Genomic DNA, 12265 nt, shown 5'->3' on the forward strand with positions numbered 1-12265 from the left:
TTTTTTGCTCTGGTTTACTCTTTTGTGATGATGAGTCATTGCCCATGACTTAAATACTCTGCTATAGACATGCAAAACTCCAGTCCTAAGGGTTCAAAACTACACAGATAAGTTTCCCCAGCTGTAACTCACTTCATTCAAATAATCAAATCAAGCCCTTCAAGAATTGAGAGGAAGTCTATTTAGTGGCACACTGGAATTGACGCAAATGCCTCTTATCCTGGTATCAGACTACAAATATTTAGACTGGTTTTGACAAATGTTTGATGCATCTGAAAGTGTGGCACCTGAATATGAGCATTAGGAACGAGGGATGAAGTTTGACGTAATAAAAAAAAAATAATAATAATAAAATAATTGAGACATAAGGGATGCCCCATAAGACCCTAATGAATGGTCTAGAACAGAGCTGTTCAATCCTGCTCCTGGAGATCTCAGATTCAATACACCCATCTCTAATATTCAAATGCCCCTGAAGGCTTTCATTACCTAGGTCAGGCGTGTTTAATTAGAGTTCGAAATCAAACACAACTTTGCATTGACCAATAGAAGTACATCTCTGGTTCACAAATGTAAACGGGAGAAGAGTAAAAGGGAAGCTGCTGCTGAACCAGTGATTTGGAAACTAATGAAAGACTGACAGATTAACACATTACCTCAAGTTTTCTTGATAGACATATGCGATAGACAGTCCATACTGTCCTCTTCGTTCTTACTTTTCAGAACACAAAACTGTCAGCATCACACACAGCGCTTCTGTAGACATGATTCACAGCCCCCACTATGACTTGTGAACTCGTGCAAGAATGTGAGCAATGATTGTTCACCATCTAATCTGCCCACAAGTTGACAGAGAGTCTGATACGTTAAGCTGGTCTCACTCTCGGGATTCAGCCTGTTGCATTCTGATTGCCTCCTTCGACACGTCATGCCAAAATAGCAGACTTGTGATTGGTCCTTTTGTGGACAGTCAAAATTCTTTTCCTGCATTAGTAGGTGGTTTTTGGCCGCATTAAGTGGCGACAGGTACTAAACTCATCGTAGAGAGTCTGACAGTGCCAGACTGGTCACCATCATGTGTGTAATGGCGCCTGTGATGTTGTTTGGCCTGTAATATCACCAGAGCTCCTCTAAACTATTTTTTTTGCCCTTCCTGATAAGCAAGATCTATAATAAAGAATAAATATGTAGACAGTACAGATGTTTCAGTCTCAGACAACCTTCATTGGTACACTGAAACGTCTCTCCTTACTTTTAAGTAAATATCTTAATTAAAATTTACTTTAAATGATAACTTGTTAAAAGAATCATGCTTCCAGATCTGACAATATTTTTCACTTTCTGATAGTTTAAGCTTGGCCTTGTGTATTTTAAAAATATTTGTTTATATGCAGGTAAAATGTAAACTACAACTGTGCCATAACAGCTTCTGTTAGATGGAGTGAAACTATTTCAGCAGCATGTCATTTCGGGTTTGAACATAACAAAAAATAAAAGTTGCTTTTGGGGCCACTGTTCCTGACACAGCAAGTGTTGTTTTGCTGTTTTTTGCTTGCTCCCTGCTGTGTTGAGTGCCCTGATTTTACAGGGGCAGGGCCTTTACCCAGGCTTCTCAGTTTTCATTGATGGCAATGGAAGACATGAACTAACTGGCGAGTGTAGGACTTGGCGGAGAGGTATGAGTGTGTTTGAAGGGTGAGGGGGTGGTGCCGGATTGGACACTGCTGTGTTAGCAGAGCTCTTTTTATCTACAGAGACATAAATGTAATTTGCCCTGCTGAGGGTGTATGTTTGAACTGCTCCAATTTGAAACATTGTGAACATTTCTGTGAGCCCCCTTCCCTCTCGTTTCCTGTTTGTTTAATGGTTTTGTTTTTTTGGTTTTTAATTACTTCTATTTATTTTCTAAGTGCAGTAGTCCTTTGGGTAGAGCAAAGTTAGTTGAATTCAGCTGGAAGTACAGAGGTCAGTAGTGTATGCAGAGCAGCGGTGTCAATAGTTTGGGTTTGGAGTTTTGTGTTTCATTTTCTGAACTTCATTTTTGCCATGTTAATGATGATTTTATTCATAGTACCACCAAAGTAATACAGGAAAGGATCTGACATCTGTGATCTCTGATCTGTGACAGAATTACTGTGTAATTCTGTCCTGTCTCTGCCTGTGACTTGGATAGGAGTATGGCAGTGAACTCTCCTAAAGCTTCTGTGTTTTTAAGTGAAACTAGTGTTAAACAAGGTAACATGGGCTACTGGCATCTTTTTAGAAATCTGGAATGCTCAATCACTGTAATACTACTTTAAAATGCACTACTACATTAGGAGTAGGCTGCTCATCCCTAGCAGACACCCAAACATTACAATAAGAAAATTGCATACTTTGGGAATTCTCAATTACATCAACAGTCTGCAAAACAACCACAGTGATATTAATTTGTAAAATCCTTGTTTGTATTAGGATTGAAATATTAATGTTTTATATCACAATTACAAATGTTCAATTTGTGAATACTGTGGTATTTATTATAACCCTTCCAAAGTTAGCAAAAGCCAATTCAGCTGAATAGCACAGCTTGTGAACTGCCTGTTTGAGTTGAATCACCAAGAAGCAAACACCCATGTGCAGTAATATCGCAGCCACAGCCTAGAAAAGTCTCAGACCCCATTCACACCTGGCATTAACATGTGTCCTGGGTGATCTTATTGTAAGTGGTCAGCAAAAAGTACAGGTTTGAATGGGGTTCAACGCGTCTCAAGGAAGCATTGTGATCCAATCACCCAAACCACGTTCAGAGGTGGGCAGGGACGTATATTGCCACTCAATTCAATCAACCGTGTCACGGCCCCAAGGTTTAACAAATAAATTACTTTTCAAGTTGGTAGTAATGTTTGCATGTGTGAAAGTATCTTTTGTCTCTCTTTGAATGATCTAAAATATATATTCCTGTCTAACCCGAATATAGTTGAAAAGTGGACCATTCTGTGTTTCTGAGGATGTGCTTATTATTATGTTTCTAGGACTACAATTCCTCTAGCGAAAAAATTTATTGCACGTGGTCACGTGAGATTAGGGCTGGACAATAATTCAATGTCAATGTCAATTTATGTTGCAATGTAAAATGCTTAAATAACAATGTGAATTTTAAACACATTTTCAATATTTTAATATACATTATTTACAGCATTTGTCACTGACAGATGTTCATTACAGGGCATGGTCCAGTTCACTCCCCTTAATATTAAAGTTAGTTTAAAAATATTAATATTGACAAAGCCAAGAGGTTTATGTTTGATTTTCGTGTCATGTTTCTTGTTTGTTTTGGGCTGTTTTTATGTGGCTTTTATTTTGTTTATGTCAATATCAGGATTATATTATATTGACTGGAATTTAGAAATATATTGTGATATCACATTGTGATAGATCATCACAAACACTTTTTTATACTGGTATCTGAACTTCACAGTATAAATTAAGCAACTGAATGAATGAACGAATGAATGAATGACAAGCATTATTAGTAGGTGTTCCACAATTAATCTGCATGATCTCAGTACTGACTGATATTATTGACCAAAGACTTGATCAATTGGGCTGTACTTTGGCAAGGTTAAGTATGTTCGGCAAAGCCTCTACTCTCTCTCACTGCTGATAGAATCATTTGAGTCAAACCACATGGCCTCTGCACCTTAAGCAAATTCTTTTGATTAGTGGCAAGTGTACAGTTTGTGCTTGTGGACTGTGGTCTGACTGAGTGAAAATGTTGGCGCTGTTTGGCTTTTTCATCTCGTGGGAACTGATTAAGACCTCATGAACTGACATGTAAAAGACCTGGCCTTTATTGATTTGGCTTTATTGATATGGCTGTACACTTCGTAACACTTTAGCTAGGATTTTCATATCATAGGAACATTACCAAAAAAGGAAACAGCTAAAAGTTGCATGCAACTATTGTTTATTATTTGTTTAGATATTTGTTTAAAGAAGGATGGTTTTAACGACTCCAATGATTTAGTCTGGGAATTGCAAGAACATCAGATTGGTTCGAGTTTCTCTCAAAACTTCAGATATGAACCTTAAGATTCTGCATGGTCAAGAAAAATGTTTCTGTCTGAAATTGTGGAAACAGCTGCCAGTTTTTCATCAGCTCGTAATGTTTCAAACCACTTTACTGCCCTGATCTTGCGCACTTCAGGTACATAGGTTACTTGCTTGCTGCCTGTGACAAGTGGGTGGGGGGAACAGGCTTCGAATCAAACATTTGCGGCTAGCAAAATGTGTGGCTAGCTAAAGTGCTGTGTTAAGATATTTTAAAGAAAAGTGGGAAGTTTAACTGCTATTTTGTGTATTCAGTTTTAAAACACTTGAACACTGCAGCCACTTATACAACTTGTTAAATGTGCCCATTTATAATTGTTTGTCGGCGACAGTTGCATTTTAAGTCTATCAGGAGTTTTTATTTTTCTTCTGGGATTTGACAGGAAAGGCTAGTAGTTTCTAAGGTTTAGAAGGCTCATGCTGGAGTAAGAATCATAGAAGATCATGAGGGAATTATGAAAAGCTGTGCTTTAAATGGCGCTTTGTTAATTACTCTAATCTGTGCCACAGACTGTAAACCACTGACCACCCTCTCAGTAGATGGGCTTAATGTTCAGGAAGTACAACACTGAAGTGAGCCCTTTACCTTTCTCTTGTAGGTTTATGTTCGCACAGCCTAGTGTGCAGTCTACTGTTCACTGACCTGTGTTGATTTACAGCAGTGGAGTCATCTCAAATTGTGAACAATACTGCTGCTGTGAAATGTTAAAGAGTTTCTGGGCTGATATTTCAGTTAGCTTTCTTGGCAGAAGCAGATGCAGTGGAATGTATGTATGTATTTCCTTTATCCAGACATTTAATTTTTTGAGGTAATGTGGTAAGCCAGCGCTTCTCATAGTGTGAGGTTTGTAGGTATTGCAGGTGGGGTGCAAGGATTCTGAAGAAATGAGCATTTCTTTATTAATCAGCCTGTATTTATTAATGCATTTCTGTTTTGCCTATAAAGCTTACTCAGTAAAAAGCACCCACTCACAATGGATTCATTAATAGCCCTTAAACATACTAAAGGAATGTTAGATAGGACCCCAGAAAAATTAAGCTTGCCTGGAACCAATATGTGCTTTTATTCACAATAGCGAGTCTGACACGGTCTTCTTTCGGCATTCGTTAAGACACCTGTTCAAATATAAAGCTGCTCCAATCCTTAGCTTCACTGGACTCTGATTCACCATCAGATTGTGGTTTGTAAAGTTAAGTTTTTCTTGTTCTGGGCTTGAGGTCAGTAACGAGAGCACAGCGGCATTAATTTGACAGCTAATTACAGTTATGAAAGCGTCTTGTATATAACTGTTACCATAACAGAGGATGATCTTAGAGTTTGTCAATGTCAATATTAGCTGTGCTCAGGTAATGAGAAAGTGCTCTAAACATGCAGCAAGTTAACATTTGTCTCTGGCCTTGTCCCAGACTGCACATTGCTGCACTGAATAGTATGAAAATATATATACTACTGATTTAGAGATGTAAGTTGTTCTTACTTAAATTACAAAAATTGTAAACTTGCATGTGTATTTTATTACCATTTTTTGGGGTGATATGATACAGGTGAGACAAACATTTAATGTTTGTGCTATTCATGAAACGCTCAACACGCCTGCTTTGTTGCTGTAATTCACTTTCACAGTGACTTTCTCTGATCATATGATTTCACAACTCGCCCTTTTTCTTTGTATGAATATCATATGGCTTCCTACAATGATAAAATTATGGTTTTGACACCCTAATATTTCACTAAATGTTAAAGGGCTTTGCAGGTTTGGCAGAATATCAATTATTTTGTTAGAGGTACAATGTTCTATTTGAGTGTAAACACGGTTATTTCATGTTCTACATTAGCTACATAGGGAGTCATCCTAGCCATTAACTAAATTTGTTAACTTAGTCATCTTACCCACAATTAATCTGATTTTGGAGCACTAATTAAGCAATAAAATAATGCAAAATAAACTTGCATACCTTTCAGTGATTATTAAAGGTGGGCCCTAAAAATATATATCACAATATTCAGGGTATTTTTGGAGATAATTATATCCATGGAGATATGACAAAACACTGCAAAATACTTTTAAAGAACACACTAATGTTATATTAATATTAACAATATTCAACTAAATATATTTTATATATTTATACATTTAAATGTTTTTATTTATTTTTGTATAAAATGTAGCATATAAATCTACCACAAAAAAGTACAAACAGCAAACGTAAACAATTATACAATAAGTAACATTGAAGCTTCACATTAAATAATGAAACAAATACTAAATATTTTCTATGCTGAATCTGTTTAATTCTACCCTCAGTTTGTCTGTGTGGTTAGTTGAACTGTTCTAACTGCATTCACCCCATCCTCAACCAGGTGTTTTTGCTTGAAGTAATGAAACAGATTAGTTGTGTTCCTCCTTCTGGCTTCTTTCATTTTTTTCATAATATCATGGTTTATTTTACATCTGATATTTTGTTACCAATCTACCATCACACGAATGAAGTCACTCCCCTTATTTTGGAGCCAATTCCTCCACCTCAGAGCCACTTCCCACCATACTTCACTGTGCCTGAATGACTCATGTATGCCATATTATGTGTAACTGCTTGATGTCATTGCATAGACAAGTCAGAATATCACTATTATCACAATAAATTGTTTTTTTAAAATATGGTGATATCGCAAAAGATATGATGTCACAAAATGTCACTTGCTTAGTGTGTGGTGAGGCTGCATGGACCCCCAACTGCACAAAAAATAAATAAATAAATAACACTGCTTCAACAGTATCAGTATATAAGTCTATATTCATTTTGTAATTGCAAAAATTTACCTTGTTGCAACTGCTCTGATTTAAAATTTAAGGACAGTTCCTACAATCAAGGAGCCTGTCAATATCTGAATGTGGACTAGAGGACAAGGAACATTCAACAAACCTGAGAGTCAGAAAAATCTGGAAGGCAAATTATGATTTTTGCATGGTGTCCCAGTAGTATTAAGTGGTGAATGTGTCTTGCAGTGCAATAGCAGTATGTTGCTGCTGACGCGGCTCGTTCTTGGAGCTCTATTCCTTCATCTGCCCTGCTATCAGTGTGGTGCTCACTCCAGCCTAATTGGGTTCTTCTTAAGCTGCTTAAAGCCTGCTCAGATTTGGGCCTCTATCTCTATGGCAGCCTTTAGGCTCCTCTTACTCCATGCACACAGCCTTAGAAACTATGTCGCTCTGCAGGTTTCCGTGTTCTGATGTTGTATACTCATAACATGCTGTGGTCCAACAATGCCACTGTTGATCTTATTGGCATCATTGCTAACCATTTCCTGTTTCCTGTTTTAGTGATAACCATGGGCCACGGTATCGGCTGAGGATCTGGAGGGCTTTGAACACAACTATTGTGAGTAAATCAAGAGAGACTTCAGTTTGGCTAAGTTCACCTTTATTTATTTATTTATATATATATAGCCTCTTTTGGGAAAATGTTAAAAAACTGATTGCTTATGGACTCTGGCATATTGTAGTTTTCATTTATGTCAATATTATAAATCTCATTATGGCGCTAATGACTAATAAACTATATTTTGTGAAGCCCAATTTGAATTATTTTCAGATATCTCATGTTACACAATTAGTCCAATCTTATTACCCATTCATATCGCCTCTACCTATCTTTGTATCTTTCTCTGGTCTCAACATCTCTTTGATGTACTGGCATCAAAGTTACAGGAGTGTAATAGCAAAGTCTTTTTTAATTGTATTCATTTTCTCTGATTCTTTTGTAATGATGCATGTCTGTGTGTCTAATTATCTTCCTCTTTCCTTCATGTTTAACTGTAGGCTTCCACTTCTGTGTATGACATGGCCACGGCCTCCTCCAGAACAGACTGTAGCAATAACCACGGAAGGACGTCACAGCTACATGCCATTGGTATGGTCAGAGCATTTCCAAATGTGAAGCAAAACACTGATATTTTTTTCTCAAAAAAGGGAGGGGAAGAAAATGTTTTAGACTTTTCCTTGTACTGAACATTTATTTACATATAAGTGTAAATTCTAGGTTTTGAAGAATTCTGTGCCTGAAAAAATCTGGGTTTCTTGCACATTGATTCCAGAAGTCTTTTAATTAAAATTGTTAAACTAAAACCAACTTAAAGTATGGATTGAAAGTTCCAAACTTGATGTTTTAGTAATCACTCAAACATGGCTACGAAAAGCTTTAGATTACCCTGAAGTAAACATATCTGAATACAGTTTGATTCTGCAAGATTGGTGGAGGAGTGGCTATTTATGTAAGAGATCCCCTTCAGTGTTCAGTTGCCTTAGCCAAGTCTGTTCTCAAACAATTTGAATTACTAATTCTCAATATTAAGTTATCAAACAGTTTCTCTCTAACAGTGGCTGGTTGCTACCACGCTCCGTCAGCAGCTGCATGTACTCTAACATTAAGTGAAGCATTGGCATCATATACAGGATCTGAGTTTATCTTATTGGTTGATCTTTAACTAGGACATACTCAGACCTCCAGACAAAGTAATACACCAGTTTGACGCTTTGAATCTTCGCCAGATTATATAACATCCTACCAGATGCAATCTTAATTCTCCAGATAGGGCTACTTTGATTGATGTGGTTCTTACAAATATATCCCCATATATATATTATTCTGGAGTATTCTGTAATGATCTCGGTGATCACTGTTTTATTTCTTGTGTGCGTAAGAGCCATGTATCAAAAGTACCTGTAAGAATGTGCAAAAGAAGGAATTTTAAAAATTCAAATGACCAAGCTGTCCTACATGACTTGGCTGAGGTCAAATGGCACAGAATATATCTTATTCCTACTGTGAATGAACCATGGAGTGCATTCAGAGGACTTGGTGCTGTAATTAACAAACATGCTCCTGTCAAAAATATTTGCATTAAAAATTGAATAAGCCCTTGGTTCTGTCCTGATCTAAGTATACTGTTGCAACAAAAGGACACTGCTTGGCACAAAGCTCGTTTATCAGGATCTCAATTGAACAAAACTACTTTCCGTCAGATTCAAAATAAGGCTACCCAATCAGTGCGCAAGCATAAAGCTAATTATTTTACCAACAAATTTAAACGCTGTGTTTCTTATTCTAAACAGTTTTGGAAAACAGCAAAGCTTCTTGAAAACGAACTATCATCTATTCCATTAACACTTAGATCTGATGATGTCTTAACAGATAAACCTCTTATGGCTGATATTTTTAATCAACATTTCATCTGGATACACTTCTTTCAGTTTGGCTTGTAATTCCTCAGTTGTCAGTCCTAGGAACATTTGCAGGTCACCCACCATCTCAAAGTTATTATCCAGTACACCTTCTGATTCTCCTGTAAACAATGCGGTCCCTCATAGTTTTTCTCTCAAGCCTGTTGTTGAACTACTCAAGCTAGATGCCAAAATGCCGGCTGGTTTGGATGAACTAGACTCTTTCTTTTTCAGAGTAGCTGCTCCCATTATAGCACCCCCTATAACAGATTTGTTTAACTTAACAATATACACATTATTATCTTGCTGACAATATATTATCTGCTGTAAAATCTGGCATTAAGTCGGGATATGGTTGTGTCACTGCAGTTTTAAAAATTCGAAATTATATTACGTCAGTACTAGATGCCAAGCAGCACTGTGCGGCAATTTTTATTGATTTAGCAAAAGCCTTTGATTCAGTTTACCACTCCATTCTAATAAGTTTGGGCAGCCTAGGGTTCTCAGATCACACCATAACTTGGTTCACAGATTATCTCTCCTCAAGGTCACAGTGTGTGAAGTTAGAAAATGTTCTTTCACACACATGTCAAGATACTAAAGGTATCCCACGAGGATCAATATTGGGTCCTACATTATATTCTGTATATATCAATTATATTCCTCTTGCTGCTGGTAATTATTCTATTCATTTATATGCAGATGATAAAATTCTGTACACCTCTGACTCTTCCCCTGACCATCTACTGTCTACACTCCAAGATAGCTTTCTTCAGGTCCAAAATGCCTTTACTGTTCTGAGCTTATCACTAAACATCTCTAAAACAAAGATTATGAGGTTTGGAAGGAAGGGCAGTATAAATAAACCTACTTTCAAATTCACTACCTGTGAGGGAGCCATCCTGGAATAGGTTACAACTTACAAATATCTAGACATTTGGTTAGGCAGTTCATTATCACTTTCTTATCATATCACAAAGTTACAATAGAAGGTCAGGGCTAAACTCGGATTCCTGTACAGAAATCGTTCCTCCCTCACTCATGCTGCAAAACTCACTCTGGTGCAGATGACAATACACTCACTGTTTGGTGACACTGTTTATAGAACAGCATGCAGAAGTACCCTTCAGAGGCTTGATGCTCTGTACCATTCAGCTCTCAGATTTGTTACAAATCTCATCACTGCTTACTTTAATGGTCCTCCTTACACACTCGTCGCAGTATACACTGATTCACACTCATTTACAAAACCCTCATCTGTCAGTAACCACCCTGTCTACAAAATTGGCACACCCACTGTACATCCAACTGAAAGTCCCTAAGACAAATTCCACCTTTGGCCTCTCATCATTTCAGTCGTCTGCCCCAAAAGACTGGAATATACTTCAGCAAACACTAAAATTAAAGACCTTTATGTCAATCTCAGCTTTCAAAAATTACATCAGAAATATTGAATGTATTTTTTTATACCCCTGTGCATCTAATCATGTAAGCAAATGTTTTATAATTTTTCATTTCTCTTTTTATTTTTCATTTCTCTGGTCTTTCAAGGAGGGGAAGCTCAATTTCTGCCTACATCATAAAATGTGTTTATTTATACGTAAATTCTACCCTCCGTTCCTTTTCAAGAAAATGATCTGTGACCCTGTCGTACCAACAAGGCGTCTTTTCCAGGGACTTGACTAGTGTCCTCTCAATGGCCAGCAGAGCTAGGCTGCTTAAACGACCTTGGCCCATGTGAAGTGTGTCCGCCTGTGCTCCCACGGATCTTTACACCAAAGGATCGCTGATTCGCTCATTTCGCTGTCAATCAAAAAGGGATTCAGCCTCAGACAGATCATCCAATCATCATGCAGAAGCTGAGCGTCCGGGCCAGACGAGGCCAGCCCACTGCCCCATAGACCCCCAGAGACGCTGAGCGTCCGATGGGCGGGACAAAGCCCAGCATTTATCCAATGACTCGTTTCGTTTCGCTGCGCTTCGCTATTGAACTCTGTGGACGCTCAGCGTCCGCACTGTTTGAAACTGCGCGAACGATTGAGAGGAAAGCCGCGTCTTTACCAGTGATAAAAAGCTGATTCTGAACAAAAGTTGAGCGTGTTGTAGTGCATGTTTATTCAATGACATGTACACACAACAGTATATATTTGATCACTTATTTTTTTACATTTTAGGGGAAGCTGAGCTTCACTTGCAGTCTTAGAGAAATTGCCACTGAGATATATATTTATATAATATTTTATCATTACTGTGGCTAAGCTAAATATGTATAGTGATTTTGAGTGTGTTGTGAGGATAGATATATCAGCCTTTTTGCTCACCAGCAAGTTTACTTGGCTTAATTGTGATATATTTTGTTTAGTTTCATGTGCCAAACTCAAGAGGAAGAAGAACTGGTTTGGGACAGCGATTTATGTGGAGGTGACAGCAGAGGGAGAGAGCAAGAAGACTGCCAAATCCCATAGCTCCTCCAGTCCCAAGTGGGAGGAGCACCTAACTCTGTAAGCAACATCATCAAATGTTACACCTAAAGATTAACATGTTCGCAACCAGGACAAACATCAACCACATTTCTGTTTGTTTATTTATTTGCTTGTTTGTTTGTTGTCCAAAATATATGTAGTAGGCATAAATTATTATAAAATATCAAAAATGCTGTGGGAGCTTATGGATCGTTGACAAATTACATTGCATGTAGTGATCATCAGGGTCCTTACACTACTGTAAGTTTAAAAAAATCTGCAAAGATGGTACACATTTTATACATACAAGTTTAAGTTAGGACTAGTAAGTGACATATGTTTGATATAAAAAATAAATTATTAAAAAAAAAACATTTCCATTTTTGGAAACTACTTTTCGGGTTTTCATAGTTGTTCAACTTTTTCAGCCTCAGAGGACACAGAAATCTTTGCTGACTGGGCAAATCCTCTCTTATGTATTAAACTTAA

General features: G+C 37.4%; 1 protein-coding gene across 4 annotated transcripts in view; it reads left to right on the top strand.

Moving 5' to 3' along the window:
• Window positions 1–12265, top strand: part of LOC136709107 (NEDD4-like E3 ubiquitin-protein ligase WWP1) — a 49396-nt gene that overhangs the window by 14414 nt on the left and 22717 nt on the right. For all 4 annotated transcript variants that reach the window (XM_066684135.1, XM_066684137.1, XM_066684138.1 and 1 more), the window contains exons 2-4: window positions 7416–7473; window positions 7914–8004; window positions 11677–11815. In XM_066684135.1, coding sequence (XP_066540232.1) covers window positions 7935–8004; window positions 11677–11815 — 209 coding nt within the window. In that variant the 5' untranslated portion in view covers window positions 7416–7473; window positions 7914–7934. The remainder of the gene's footprint in view (window positions 1–7415; window positions 7474–7913; window positions 8005–11676; window positions 11816–12265) is intronic.

The sequence above is a fragment of the Hoplias malabaricus genome, chromosome 10 (genome assembly GCF_029633855.1).
Source record: "Hoplias malabaricus isolate fHopMal1 chromosome 10, fHopMal1.hap1, whole genome shotgun sequence".
NCBI lineage: Eukaryota > Metazoa > Chordata > Actinopteri > Characiformes > Erythrinidae > Hoplias > Hoplias malabaricus.